The sequence below is a fragment of the Leptinotarsa decemlineata genome, unplaced genomic scaffold (assembly GCF_025532065.1).
Source record: "Leptinotarsa decemlineata unplaced genomic scaffold, Ldec_3_MD MMD2_tig00000218_RagTag_RagTag, whole genome shotgun sequence".
Classification (NCBI taxonomy): Eukaryota; Metazoa; Arthropoda; class Insecta; order Coleoptera; family Chrysomelidae; genus Leptinotarsa; species Leptinotarsa decemlineata.
This window is the reverse complement of record NW_027412545.1, coordinates 1,231,992-1,248,227: the sequence shown is the minus strand read 5'-3', so window position 1 is coordinate 1,248,227 and position 16,236 is coordinate 1,231,992. Positions and strand designations below refer to the sequence as shown.

Here is a 16,236-nt window from a genome sequence, read left to right as displayed (position 1 = left end):
TGAAGGGATAGAAGCTGACACAACTGAAGGCGATGGTGCTTTGAGGATCGGTATGCGAACGCTCAATGTCAGTGAGACATTGGAAGATCCCTTGGATTTGTATTGTGCAATGGATGCATACGTATTGATCAGCACAATAGATGGAGAGAACAAAAAACTATGCTGGTGCTGCTTTCGGTTTTATTCGCATAGAAACAATAATGGAGGGTGGTATGCCCATGTCAACACCCACAACACTGTCTCAATTATGGAAATGGGACAAAATTGGTGTGAAGCTTGCGAGAGGCCACTAACAAACTTCACCCGAGTATCTACATGTATTATATGTAATAATGTCCAACCTGTGGCACAATAACCGTGGACCTACTGGTCAAAAAAAAAACAACAGCCCTTTTCAGGGCTACATTATTCACACAAACGGTAGTAGTAGAATTCACAGATTATGTGATAAATGACTACTTTGACTAAAAAGTCGAAGTTAGGATTTGGTTTATCATCGAATATCTGTGTATATGATGAGTACTACTTTGACTGAAAAGTCGAAGTTGATATTTTCTCAATCATTGAATATAATGATGAGTACTACAGAGTTGGATGATGATACTTTCACATAAGTTTTGACTATAGTGTTAACCTATTTCTGATTGAAAGTATAATGATAGCTCTGAAAATAGTTATTTATTGTCTTTAATTGTAGCCCTTAAAAGGGCTGTTTTTCCTATTAATCCATACAATGGTATGGACTAACGCTCTTCATCATCAGAAACAATCATGATGGTGTCATCATCTGAATCATCTGTATCTGATGATATACTGATGATGTCGTCCTCATATTCATCAGATTCATCTGAATCAGATGATATACTAATTATGTCGTCCGCATGATCATCTAGCTCGTTATCCTGTAGATCGTCTAACTCATCTACTTCCTCTTGCATACGTTCCGGGAAATCATCAGGAAGATCGTAGATGCGTTGCAGCATTTCTGCGAAGGTTGTACTGAAATGATCAAACGTAGAATCTATTTCATGTACCTGGATGGGTCCTGTACTCATCATAGAAGACTCTGGTACACTCATCGGTTCGGTGGTGGAATCAGCAATCGACATTGTGGAAGAATGATGTAGAACTGGGATTGATACTATATTTATATTGGAAGAAATAAAACGGAGGGGGTGAAGTGTAAATGTAGAACAGTGTTTGAGATTCGAAAACATTAAAAATGACGATCTTCATGAAACTCTGAGCGATTATTATGAGAAATTCTAAGTGATTATTATGAAAAACTAATAAGAGAGAGGGAGGAAGACACTGCCCCAGCCTCGCAGTGCCTCGTGTACACCAACCAAAAAAGTGTGTACTCCGGAAAGGAAAGGAAAGGAAAGGAAAGGGTGGGAGAAACAGGGAAACGATTACATATCGTCGTCGGAATTTAGGACATCATCGTCATCAATTAGGATAGGAGATGGCGGAGGACTGTCCTCGATAAGGATTGGGGATGGTGGAAGTCTGATGTCGCCAGCGTCATCGTCGTCGTCGTCGTCATCCTCATCTGTGATGTCTACAGGCGGTGGGTCACCCCATTCGTCATCCCATTGGTAGGGATCCGGATAATCCCCGTCCGATAAGTCAGCTTCATCACTCCCAGTGACATGCTGAACCTGCACCCTGTAGTCATTATTCATGAATTCGAAGGGAATGTCATGAGGTGCCGTTGTGGAGTCCACGAATCCTTCATGGATAGAAGCCCAGTAAGGATGTTGATGCGCTGGGTCACTGTACGGCTCAGTAGTTGAATCAGGTTCCATGTTGAAGGTGGCTGATCAACTGAATATTCCAACAGATAATTCCTACTTTTATACTTTTGAAAGGGAGTGGGGAGGAGTGGGGATGAAAGAACTTGGAATTGAAAATGGAAAAAAAGAAAAATAATGAAAAGACGAAGTGAAGAAAAATGCTCCAACCATCGCATTGTTCAATGTGTACCAAACCAAAACAATGTACACCCTTTATTTCACTTCTTTTTTCATTTTTTTTTTGTTTTTTATTCCTAAAATTATAATTACAAACCTAAAACTACCATGCTACCTAATTATCCTAAAACTATCCTAGTTGACCTAAAAACTATTTCCCTTTATTCAAAAATTTCTTTATAAATATTTTTAGTTCATTATTGAGCTCTATCGAAGAGGTCTCTGCCTTCCGCCTTTCCTTCAGAGCTGCAGTCCTTCGATCTAGCTCGGCCATCCTCATTAACAACTCGCGCCGTTGGCTAGAAATTTCATTCTCCTCCCGGGAAATGCTAGCCAACGCGGCCTCACTATTTCGTGAAGCAAGTGCAACATCCCTACACCTCTGTAGGAAAGTTTCCATCTCCTGGGGGTTAACCTCTCCGATAGGCTCCGGCACTGGTGGCACTTGTGGCGCGATCTCCCCGGCAGGCTTCGACACTGGTGGCACGACCTCCATGGCAGGATCAGGCACCGGTGTGAGTTCCATGGGTGTCAACATCGCTGATAATGCAAATTGGGTGAGGATTTCACCTGGAGATGGCACCCTCGGCACCGGCTTATATGCCCTCCGTCTTTCCACTGTCAATGCGAGCGGTGTGGGACGTCTCGGAGGATTCCTTTTGGCGGTCGACCAACTACCTGCATAAGGGTTAGTCCTATTGCATTTACTCCTATACCTTTGAATAGGACCAACCTTAGCTGCAGATTGCCGCTTGGCTTTGTTAACAACCCTGTCTTCCTGAAATGAGACAGGGCTGCGTGGCCGCTGCACACCACCCGAAGTTGAAGCCTTCACCTCTTGGACCATCGCCACCTCGTCTCCCTCGAACATGTCAGGGCTGCCTGGTCGCTCCACCTCAACATCCACAGGTATGATCGATGCCACAGCGTTGTCGATTTCCTGCGTGTAGTTTTCCATTCTGAAAATGTAATACAAAGTTAGTTGTTATGAAAAAGTAACATTGATAACTTACTCAAAATTCGCTTGTTGTAGACTGTAGAAGACTGCTGTATTAGACTGGTGTTGTAGTAGATTGCTGTAGCTGGACTGCACTCGATGAGAAGACTTGTCGTACTGAATGCCGAGAAGTGTGCTCCTCAGGGTGTAGGCAGAAGTGGGAGTGGTGGGAGTGAGGTGGGGGCGCGCATGCGCAATTGTGGGGTGAGGCGAGCAATGGTGGGAAGGGGGCGGGGCTAAAAGTGGAGGAGAGTGGGCGGGGACTACAGTGTGTTGTTAAATTTTTTTTTTAATGAAACATAAAATTAAAAATTTTTAGTCATAGAACCGGCATTGGTCATCCTCAGTCATAGAACCGGCATTGATCATCTACTTGAATTGTGACTGGAGAAAAAAATCTTTATTTTTTGTAAATCTATATTATTAAAATCAATAATGGGGGTATTTAATGTTCAGTGTGTATGTAGAATCGATATTTTTTGAGAAATGAGTGGTGGAATCTCATTATTATAATATTGAATTTATTACACTTATTTTCAATTTTACACGAAAAATAGTAATGACAAAAGTTGTAGAGAATTTAATTTCCAACAAATTTGGTCTCTATTATTTTTTTCGCAGGATTGATATTTTTCGAGAAAAGAACGGGTTGTAATCTCATTATGTAATATTGAATTTATTACACTTATTTTCAATTTAACACGAAAAATAGTAATGACAAAAGTTGTAGAGAATTTAATTTCCAACAAATTTGGTCTCTATCAATTTTTTCGCAGGATTGATATTTTTCGAGAAAAGAACGGGTTGTAATCTCATTATGTAATATTAAATTTATTACACTTATTTTCAGTTTTACACGAAAAATGGTAATGACAAAAGTTGTAGAGAATTCAATTTCCAACAAATTTGGTCTTCATTAATTTTTTCGCAGGATTGATATTTTTCAAGAAAAGAACGGGTTGTAATCTCATTATGTAATATTGAATTTATTACACTTATTTTCAATTTAACACGAAAAATAGTAATCACAAAAGTTGTAGAGAATTTAATTTCCAACAAATTTGGTCTCTATTAATTTTTTCGCAGGATTGATATTTTTCGAGAAAAGAACGGGTTGTAATCTCATTATGTAATATTAAATTTATTACACTTATTTTCAATTTTACACGAAAAATGGTAAAGACAAAAGTTGTAGAGAATTCAATTTTCAACAAATTTGGTCTTTATTAATTTTTTCGCAGGATTGATATTTTTCAAGAAAAGAACGGGTTGTAATCTCATTATGTAATATTGAATTTATTACACTTATTTTCAATTTTACACGAAAAATAGTAATGACAAAAGTTGTAGAGAATTCAATTTCCAACAAATTTGGTCTTCATTAATTTTTTCGCAGGATTGATATTTTTCAAGAAAAGAACGGGTTGTAATCTCATTATGTAATATTGAATTTATTACACTTATTTTCAATTTTACACGAAAAATAGTAATGACAAAAGTTGTAGAGAATTCAATTTCCAACAAATTTGGTCTCCATTAATTTTTTCGCAGGATCGATATTTTTCGAGAAAAGAATGGGTTGTAATCTTGAGAAAAATTCCGAATCTTGACGATCAAAATTTTTTTTTAATTATAAACCTTTAATAATTCATAGAAAAAGTAAAATATTGATATTAGTGGTTCAAATCCCGGTTTTTTCGCAGGATCGATATTTTTCGAGAAAAGAACGGGTTGTAATCTTGAGAAAGATTCCGAATCTTGACGATCAAAATTTTTTTTTTAATTATAAACCTTTAATAATTCAGGGGGGGGGGAGGCAGGAGGGTATAGGTTTGTGAAAAAATATTTTTTTTTAATTTTAAAATTTATTTTCAAATTTCAAAAAATTTTTTTCAAATTTGCTTTTTTTTCAAATTAAATGTTTTTTTTCAAATTTTAACAGTTGGGAACATGTCAAGTCAGAATTCGAGTACATCACTAATGCCACTTCAGGAACATTGAAATATATATAATAATACTTGTTGATAACTTTCATTATTAATTTTTCAAATACACATTTTTTTTCCTAACCTAACCACTTCACTATTCACCATGTTGGTTCAATTAATACTTCATCTGTTGCTTTTGGTTTTGGTTCTATTATTCTAATATTTGGATCAATGTTCAGTCCTGGATATCCCACTCCACCTGATGGCCTGACTTTATGGCTTTTCTCCAAAACTTCAACTCTCTCTTCCAGTACATCATACTTTTTCATTGTAGTCGCTGTTATGTTTGACATAGCATCAAATTTTTTATTTGTAGACGCTGTTATGTCAGACATTTTTATGTCTACATCATTTGTAAGTTTGTCAAATTTACGAGTGAAAGTTATCCGAGCCTCTGCAATTTTATCGTCAAATGCTTGACGGGCATCGCGAGCAATATTGCCTATTGTGGATTGTATTGCAGCTTGTAGGGCTAGAAGTATAACCTCCTTTGTTCCGTTAATTTCCCCCTCAAGGTATGATACAGTTACACAATCACTCTTGTCAATTGGTTCGCTTGTATTTTTCAATATTTTTCTTTGCATGTCATAATGACCATCTTTTGTTAATTTAAATCCATTGCCGGGTGGACCTCGGATGACATTACCACCCCATTTTTTTTTTCTGCCAAATTTATCGATTGTTTTAGACATTGTGCACCCACGATGATTCTTTTCAAACTGATATTCCTTTCTTTTACATTATACTATATATTGCAGTAATCGATTAGGGAAATAGAAATAATACAAATAAAATTTCAATCATTTTATATTCATTACAGTAATACATATACATACATACATAATACATTAATATCACAATACTTCTGTCATATTGAATTTTCCGGTTTTGAAGATATTGAATGATACTTCAATCATTGATCTCGGCAGATAATAAATTAATCAATTGATCCAATGGAGTCTCCTGAGATTGTGATTGTTGAATAATATTACTTATCCAACGAATGTTCTCATTTGGATCGTTTTCATAAAATTCAATATCATTATGACCCCAAGGAAGAGTGTGGGTAGTATTCGGAATGATAAATCGTTTATCGTCGTGGTATGATAATGCAACTTTATTTTTCAATTCAGTATACATATCATGCAACACGCTTCTAAATGAATTCATCTTTCTGAATATCATACCACCTTGTTCGACGATTTTTTGATAATCTTCGCATGTCAATTCATTCTTTATTACCGATCGTTTAACCCCTTTGGCTTTCTTAAATTCACCATCAACAGATTTCACATAATATGCTTTAGCACCTGTACCATAAAAACTCATGATTGGATCATTTGGAAATTCATCTTTGAAGTTACCCAAGACTGAACTTGTTACTGGAATATTGAATTGGTTAACTATACTGTAATTGGATGTATCAAATCTACTTATGTTAGTTTTTATGAATTCATAAAAATTTTCTGTGTTTACTTTAAGAATGAGCGAGTCGGTATCTGTGTAAAGTAAAGAGACATTTTCATCAAAGTGTTGTTTGATGCATCCATAGAAAAAGTCATACATGACTGTTTTAGATAATTCTAATATGGAAAATCCCAAATATAATGGTTTATCGTAATGAACCTTCACTCTACCCAATTGAATGGCAACGAAATTATCAGTGAAAATTGAACAATTTTTGAAATTTGGTTTGGCTATGAGAGTGCTGGCACCTATATTTTTCTTTATATTTTCCCAATGTGTAACGAGTCTAACATCAATTCGATTATCTACATTCTCCATTGTCTTTCCATACACCGCATTATTCATTAGTTTATAGAAATCTTTAACAGATTTGTTGTTAGACCTATTACGCATTTCAGTATTAAGATCTATATAGGGTTTCATCCAGCATGATTGTTTGAATTTCAATACTCTATGTGTATTCATTACAATCAATCCATTTTTGACAGCTTGCTGTAGATTCCTATAATGAACAATATATTTTCTTTTATCATTCAAATTTGGAATTAATTTGGGAATTTTCGATTGTGTACGAGGTGGTATTATTTTTTCGACTAAAAATGGAAGGTCAGAATGTTTATCATGCAACTCTTGTGGATAATGAATGTCCACTTCAAATACATACCCATACGGACTATCAGTACTCACATCCATCACATCGAGATTAAGAATTTCATTTGGTGTCAACCATGTAAATTCACTTGTTGGTAGAGGTTGTGACATACTGTGACCGTATAGATTTGTTGCATCTAAATATGTAATGAATGTGGAAGGTTCATTGGGATTATAATTGGGTAAAAATCTATTATTTGCTATATGTTTCCTCTCGCTACATTGACTAATTCCACCTCGTATACCTTTTTGAAAAAAGTGAATCATATCAATGTCAGTTAGTAATTCCAATTCAACATTAGTGAACTTCAACATGGCATCCCATGATAATCCAGGTGCAGTATAATATTGTGCCGGATCTAAGTTATATATCTCTAAAGTTGTGGTGCGGAAGTTTTCAAAAATATCACATAGTAGCAATACATCCGACTTCAAATACAAATCAGAGTATTCCCCCAAATTCTGACACTCGAATAAATTCCAAACATTTCTAGCCCTATCATAATCAGTTTCCGATATATGTTCACAATTGAGTGTGTCATAAAACTGATTTTTTGTCGGAAGTAATGGATAATTCAATTTGTCAATGTCATCAACAAAACTATATGGAAATACACCTTTCTGTCTCATCAAATTGAATTTCTCAATTTGTGGGAAATGTTTGTGCATCTCCAAACATTGATCGGAGGTCAAGTTTGCACCCAACTTCTCCAACGAATTAGTCATAAATTTATAACTATCGATAAATCTCATTTTGAGATAATTCTTCCTAACCACACCATCTTTATCGGTATAGCTGTGTGTGAAGAGATGCTTCGTGAAAGATATATATTTCTCTTTAGTTTGCGGGATAACATCAACTTTCTCTTTATTCCTATACAATTCTTTTATGAATAAATGACAATCATAACCACTTAAATTATGAAAAATGATAGGTATGAAGTTTGGTATTTTGAAATTTAAATTACATTTCGAGTGAGCGGCATGTGATCTTTTCTTTCCTGTGACATGACAATGATCTCTTACTTTGACTTCACCATCAGTAAATGCTTTATTACATATACCACAAGTTCTGGCTGCAGCAAACTGTTCTTCTTCTTCGTCAGTTTGTGTATCCATCGGTTTAGGGTTTCTGAGATGATTTTCATGTATCTCTTTCAAATCATCTTCAATGCTACTCACAAATTTCTGAGCTGCATCTACACCCCTATATGTAACAAATTTTGACAAATCATCATTATATGAACACTTTATCAAATAAGCAAATGAATATGGGGCATGTTTGAATGTTTTAATCGTGTATGAACTTTCAGGATTTGGCTCATTCACATGAATCGGTTTAAGCACTGATTCAAAATCAGCATACACTACAAATGGCACCCTCATTTGCCTCTCAAAGTTTTCAAACATTAGTTTATTTTCCGCAACCATTCTACCATATTTATTGATCTTTAAATTAGTAGTTGGTGTTGTGGTACTAATGTGATTACAATCATACATATTATGACGTAAAAGCAATCTCTCATCAGAAAAATATATCAAACATCCGTCACAAAAATATTTTTTCTGTCTATGAGCTGATAGTTGATTAGAAACTAATCTTGAAAGATCTTTGATCCAACAATAGTGACCATTACCGGAGTCATCAGTTATAAACAACAAATTGACATGTCTCCGGAGTCTTCTCTGTGAGTATCGCAATGGACCAATCACTTCATACTTCATTTTACCCTTCTCAAATGTACTCTCTAAACCGTAAACATTAATTGAAATATCATTCCTATCTTCGAATATTTCGATACTCTTATTATTAACTTTAACCGGAAAATCCATACCTGTGACATCTAAAACAGTGGAAAAATGTGGATATGACGTAAGTTCGGACACTCGACTATCTGCAGGATATAATGCTGATGTTATAGCCCAAGCAAAACAATATTGATCTTCATTACGAACATTCACAACAGCTTTCTTCCATTGAATACATTGAGGCAGCTTCACATATGAACGTCCTTCCAGTGGACTGTATTTATTAATGTTGACCTCGAGAAACAATATTTTTTCACAAGTCCAACCTGAATTATTAAAAAAAAAAATTACTATTCAATCTTATTGAAATTTTTAAAAAATAAATACCTGAGTCACGATCCTGGAACTCAGTCGTTTGAGCCACAATTACATCACGGAATCCATCAAAAACAGCATTCAAATCTGAAGATTGGTCCACTATTTTATTTTGGGAATTAAATGACTTCGTGTCCCTCGAATCATCAGTCTGAAGAATATAATTCCCAAAAACTTCCATATTCACCTTGATGCTTTTATGGATCCTGATGGCTGATTCCAGTAATTCAATGACCTTCTGCCTAATCTCATTGAAAAATGACATGTAGTCACTGGTTACAATCGAACTCTCCACCCTGTATGTAGCAATGCGGCAATTGAATGCATTCGTTATAATTTGAACACCGTCAGACAATTGAACACATGCATTATTTTTATGACTCATGGTTCTTCGGTGAGAATTCACTTGGGTCATAGGAATTGTCACATTACAACAATTGCACGTATACATAGGTGTTGCATTATCCACTCTCACCCGTTTCACTGCAGGCCCTCCTTGGCAACTCTGGAGCTGATGCCGACGAAGATTATCACTACGAGTGAAAGATTTACCACAGTCACAGGAATACATTTTATATAATAGTTCTCACTAACTCACTTGATGTAAACTGACATAGCCAACACTCGTACGCTTCTTAAATACACTCTGATAGGACCCGTCAAGACGTCATAGCCAACCCCACTTCTCAACTACATGCGCCAAGATTACCTCCCAACTGAATGCGATAACAGATGTCGATATACGAGCAAGCAGTGGTCGTTGCGGTCTCGGAGAGGGTAGACGCTAGGCAAACGGTCCTCGGCTGCCGTTGTGTCACCATCGATAGCGGGGCTAGAGCGAACCTTCATCGCTTCGGGAGAGGTGAGGGCAGACCGATGAATACGCATTACTCTGCCACACGTCGTGGAGTGAACATGTCGCTCTCTAGCCGTTGAACGGTTATTGCTGTGACGTCACTCCACTACTAACTTGGTGCCCTAACACCGATGGAGCATTTATTACTTGGAGGATCTTCGAAGTATGCAGACGTATGTTTGTACATAGACAAACAAGCACATGATGAAACCCTGTACCGTGCATTCTCCTACACACACACACACACACACACACACACACACACACATAAACACACAAAATCTCATATGAAAAAAAAATCTGAACGATCCATGCACCAGACACTTCAAGGTCACAACGCCTTGACTTCACTGCACAACAAAAAAACTTCACCAAACAACAACCAATAAAAAAAGCAATTAATACGTCATAGTGGTGGGGGGAGGCCGAGAATCAGCTGTAAACAACTACTTAGGTGTAACAGATCTCTATTTATCCAACTTAATCGCAATTGGGTCAGTCGCTGCAGTGATGCCTCATTTTTATTAGTATTTTTTCAAGTTTTCTTGAATCCAAGACTTTATGAGCGCACCGGAATATGATCTCTTGTGCAATATGAACTTCAGTTGGTCTTTGACAATTTTGACCACTGTATAGTTCTTGTTCCCATGGGGCATGTATTTCTGTATATTCCACATAGGTACTGTGTCCATGTTTCTATATTCTTCTTCTCCATAGTTTACGATGATGAAAGGTGACGGCTTCATTCTGCTATTTATTAACACATCACACAAATCATCGGGTCAACACTGTTTACTGTTTAGGAAGAAACCTTGCATCGTGGACGTTGAGGATTCTTTCCCAGACGCTCCTGGACCTGAAGATTTCTTCCCCTGAACATGAAAATTTCAATCACCGTTATTTAGTGGATCTAAATGTTTTTCCCCTGAAACGAATATACGATCTAAAGTTTAGTCTTGAATAGGTTTAATGCCACCATTTACTGAAATCCGACAAATAATGGAAATGAACGTTTCTCCCCTGGCCCCGTCAATTGCGTTCGATTCGGACTCGGGGGAAAATATGGCGGCTCCATCGCATCGGAAATAGACCGGATTACCACAAACTGCCGCCCATTGAGAGTGAAATGACTCTGACGTAATCCACACTGGAAGTCGCTTCGCTGCGTAATAGCTAATAGTACACCTGTTGACATAGTGTAATAAAGTCACTCTTGCTGGTTGTTGACTTTGCTTCCGTCTGAATATCGCCAAGGTCTCCATCATAAGGTTACATTCCGATATTTCTGACAAACAACTTTGCCGCGTTTGTCCACCATTGACGCCATACACAACAAACGAATTTTTTTGTTGTCTATGCCGTGACAGTGATGAACTATTTCGAATTTTTTCCACAGATAAGGCCGAATAAATTTACCATGCGTATTTATGAGTCACCGGCTTCTCGACGAATCAGAGAAAAAATATCCGGCAAAGATTCGTGGAATCTTCTTAGTGGTTTCCCTGGTGAGATAAGATTGTTTTTATGAAAATTATTTTTAATGTAATGAGGGAGTTACGGATCGTAACCAAAATGTGAGATGGTCTTCCACAAAGTTTTCAGGGCTTTTCATTTTCAAGAGTTTATTTCATTCATGAAGTTTCTTGATAAATATACATTTATATAGACATTTTCAGACTCAAGACATATCTGTCACATACATACAAATTGTTACAGTTGTAACAAAATGAGAAACATAAATTCAAAAATTAGAAAAACATATATGGATGACATGGTTACATTCAACATTCAATTATTTGAACAAAAATTTGAAAATTTGGCAATGCTGTAGAAACCCATTCAGAAAGTTAGCGAGATGAGGGATTTGGGAATCATAATAGATGACAAACTTAATCTCAAAGCACATATAAATAAAATTGCAAACGAAACAAATGAAATGATGGAATTTCTCATCAGGAACAGCAAAGATTTTAAAAACCGTAAAACATTAATTTCATTATACAATGCATAGATCTATCCACAGTAAATTAAGTTTTTGCTCTATAATCTGGAACCCAATATACAGTGCATTTCTTTAATGCTCCCCTCTATTCATTTTTTGAACGGGTCAACTCAAAAATTTGAAATTTGGGACAATGAAATTATTGCATGAATACTTGATTTTGAAGTGAAATCAACAGATGGAACTTTTAAGATGGCGACTGGGCGCCATCTGGGAAAAAAATTAACTGGGAAGAGGTGTCTTATGACACATCATTTTGAAGATCCTGATTACTTCACAACTCTAGAGTATGAAGTCAATATCTTCACCTATTACGAAATGGCGAAACATTTAATAATTTTTCGAAGACAAACACATTAATACCGATGTTTCTAGAAATATTTCTTTTTATCTGCCATATGGCAATTCCAACAACTCAAAAAGGTTTGTTAAGTAATTTTTTTATTATAAGAACGACAAAAAATGTCAGTACGACATTGAACATCATTGTTCAGTTAGAATATTCTCATTTAGTTTTTGGTTTTCACAATATTCAGAAGAAATTAACGTTTGGGCAGGAATATTGGGAAACTATATTGTAGGACCTCTATTTACTGATCAAAATTTAACAGGACAACTGTTTTTGAATATGCTGGAAACTACTGATGACCCTCTCATCACTGAAATCGTCGAAGCGAATCCCAATGAATTCGATATGAATATTGTATTCCAACAAGATGGAGAACCACCACATTAATCCAGACAAGTAAGAAAATATTTGGATACTACTTTTTCCGGTCGTTGGATTGGCCGTTGAGGTCCTACAGAATGGCCAGTTCGCTCGCCAGAATTGACACCTTTGGAGTTTTTTTATGGGGCTATTTGACACAAAAGGTGTACGAAATTGAACCTGTTTCAATATTGGATATACAGCAGATAATAGTAAATATTTGTAGAGATATTGACGTTACTGTGTTCGAAAATGTTCGGCGTGAAATATCGGATAGGCCGTTCATATGTGAAGAAGTTCAAGGCAACCATTTCAAGCATCTTCTGAATTGAGTTCAAGCTTATTACCTCATATTATGTAGTTGAATGTCAATGTATTCAGCCAATTATTGAATGTTCCGCCATTTTGTAGTTGGTGAAGATATTAACATTATATTCTAGGGTTGTGAAGTATTCATCAGGAGCTTCAAAATGATGTGTCACAAGACCTCCTTTTCCATTTAATTTTTATCCCAGATGACGCTCAGTCGCCATCTTGAAAGTTTCAGCTGTCAATTTCACTTCAAAATGAAGTTATAATGCATTCATTTCATTATCCCAAATTTTATTTTTTTGAGTTGACCCGTTCAAATTATAAATAGGGGGGAACATTGAGGAAATGCACTGTATAACGCTATGCATTGTTTAATGAAATTAATGTTTTAGGGTTTTTGAAATCTTTGCTGTTCCTCATGAGGAATTCCGTCATTTTATTTTTTTTCGTTCGCAATTTTATTTATATGCGCTTTGAAATTAAGTTTGCCATATATTAAAGGAATGCACTGTATGCAATATATATCAATAGACTGAAAAAAATCCAAGACAAATTTTCAAGATTCCTGGGATAAAAGACCAATTTCCCTGTACAGGATAGCGATAGCAACTATGACATCATCTTCCACTGGCCGATAAAAGAACTCTCAGTGAAGTATAAAATAAAATCATTGAAAACCAAGTTGATTCTAAAGAATTATTGGCACAATTTCATTTCAATGTTCCACCAAGAAGCCTTTGGAGAAAGGAATTTTTCAATTACACGAAAAATAGGACAAATATTGGTACAAACTCTTCTCTCCTACGATCGCAAAGAGAATTTAATCTATGTATGCAAAAAAACGATATGAATATATTTCCAACAACTACTTATCATTAAAAAAATATCAAATCATCATGTTTTTAACTTTGGTTCAGCAACAGTATAACATGATTGAAACTTATCGGTTTCGTTAAACGAAAATTTAAATTTTGAGATATTTGTATGTACATGTGTTATTTTTTCTTTCACTATTTTTTTTCTTATTTCAATAATATCATTTGATGTCATTCAGCATCACTCTATGTATTTCTGTAATCTCCTTGTATCTGAAATTAGTGGACACTATTTTTGGACTTATGTAATAAATTAAATCTGCTTGTCAGGTAGCCATGCACAGATATAGGTAGGTAAGCCTACCTAGGCATATTCATCAATTATGAAAAGAGTGAAGGTGATAAAACTTTATAAAAATTAATTCAATTAAAATAGCTATGGACACTTTTCGATAGGCAAGCTATCATAGGCATGTTTGTTAATAAATTATATTTGATAAAAAATATGTTTCATCAAGTTATCTGAAGGGTGGAGGTTGGAATGATCTAGGACGGTTCAAAATAGTTACACTTCAACAGTTTTCAAAAGCGGAAAAGAATACTTTATGTAAAATGTAATGGAAGTTCTTACTGCAATTCGTACTCGTATTGCAATTATCCATCTGAATTCCACAATTAATTAAACATTACTAAGAAATTCTCGTTGATAAATAACAAATAACTTATTTAACAAGAATGAAACGAGATCGATGAACTATCAATGACATTAAACAGGAAAAAACAGAGGTAAGCGCCTTTAGAATGGTTTATTATTCAAATTAGTATTATAAAAAAACCATTGCCGCTCGGTAAATAAATAGAAACTTGTAGGAAGTTATGTTGAATCAATAATAACCAATGTAAAAAAGTTTCCAGAAGACCTTGTGAAATTGAAAGTTTTTTCAGTTGTGCACGTTTTTCCAGTGAATCGAATGATCTTTTACAACTTTCGTTCTACTATTACAAATAACTACATATTCAGAAAAATAGTTTGGGACTTCCTTTCAGATCTTTAATATAGATCATTATCTTTATCATCCTTGGAAGCTATTGAAATTGAATACAGGACAGTGTATGCTAAGTGAAAGTAAGTAAGTGAAAGTTCGCATTGCAGAGCACAAGAAACACACACAGCAAGGGGAAACCAGCAAATCAAGAATAGCAGACCATGTTTGGACCCATCAACACAACATCGAGTGATCCCAAGCTGAGATCATACACAGAAAGGAACATTGGTTCAGGAGAAAATTCAAGGAAGCTGCATACATGTTGTCCAACAACGTATTCAGCCAAGCTAGCATAGAGATACGCAACTCATGGAAACCCATCATCAAGCGAAAAATGGTCAACTCCCGCCAAACGGTCATCTCCCACTGAACCAGTGAAGCGGAAAAAATGGAAAGCGAGGATAAGTAAAAGTACTCGAATGACCCATAAATAGTCAGCTCTCGGAGGAATCAGTCCAGTCATCACCCAAAGACGATTGTAGATACTAACAATCGAAACGTCGTGAACTAACGTGGCTTGGAATCTCTTAACTTTTTATTTTTATTTTAGTTTTACTTCTTTATAATTTTTATTCTCTATTTTTTATTTTTTTGTTCAATCGTTCTATTGTTACTTGTATTTTATTTCACTATTCTTTCATTTCAGGTTATTTTTGCTTAATATAATTGTTATTTTCAGCTATTATTTTAATTCTCCTTTTTTAATTGTTTCAGGGATTTCAAATCATTTTATATATCAGACAATGGAAGTCCGAACTAGTGAAATTCATCATGAAACATTGTCAATCACCTTCAAACACAGTGTATGCTATATAAAATAGCTCCATAAAAGTTTTCGCTTTCTTCAATGGACTGGCACAGTCATAACAGTTCATGGATTTCCATAAATGATTGATTCGTGATTGACTCATCCATATAGGTACAATGTAAAAAGCTTTAGCACAATATTACACTCGTAGGTGAAGTGTACTAATGAATGAATTCACAATATCTAATTATATTTCGTCAGCTGCATTTCTGGTATAAGCTATTAAGCAACCCCTGCTCCTTCGTTTTTACATGGAATCATAAGATTTTTATTGGATTCAAAAACTATTTCTAGTTTTCAGTTTGATTAGGTCAGTATTTGTGAATATTTTTGAATGATTGTTTTCTGGCACTACATATTCTCTAATACATGTATTGTATATTTTTAATTCCGTTTCATTCAATTCTAAAAATTAAATCGGCATGTAATTTAAAGAATATTGTTGGGAAACATTTTGTCTGGATGAATCCAAACGGGTGTGAAGTTAT

The 16,236-nt window shown here is 35.3% G+C and overlaps 1 protein-coding gene across 1 annotated transcript; it reads right to left on the bottom strand.

Moving 5' to 3' along the window:
- Positions 1-2,118: 2,118 nt before the first annotated feature.
- LOC141481560 (uncharacterized) lies at positions 2,119-3,857 on the bottom strand. The gene is made up of 2 exons (XM_074173194.1): positions 2,987-3,857; positions 2,119-2,932 (listed from the first exon to the last, which is right to left on the bottom strand). Exon 2 carries the CDS (start codon positions 2,929-2,931, stop codon positions 2,125-2,127), a length of 807 nt encoding a protein of 268 aa, XP_074029295.1. The 5' UTR covers position 2,932; positions 2,987-3,857; the 3' UTR covers positions 2,119-2,124.
- Positions 3,858-16,236: the final 12,379 nt, after the last annotated feature.

Excerpts from the sequence above, each read along its gene's own strand:
- LOC141481560 (XM_074173194.1), bottom strand. The coding sequence starts at position 2,931 with ATGGAAAACTACACGCAGGAAATCGACAACGCTGTGGCATCGATCATA.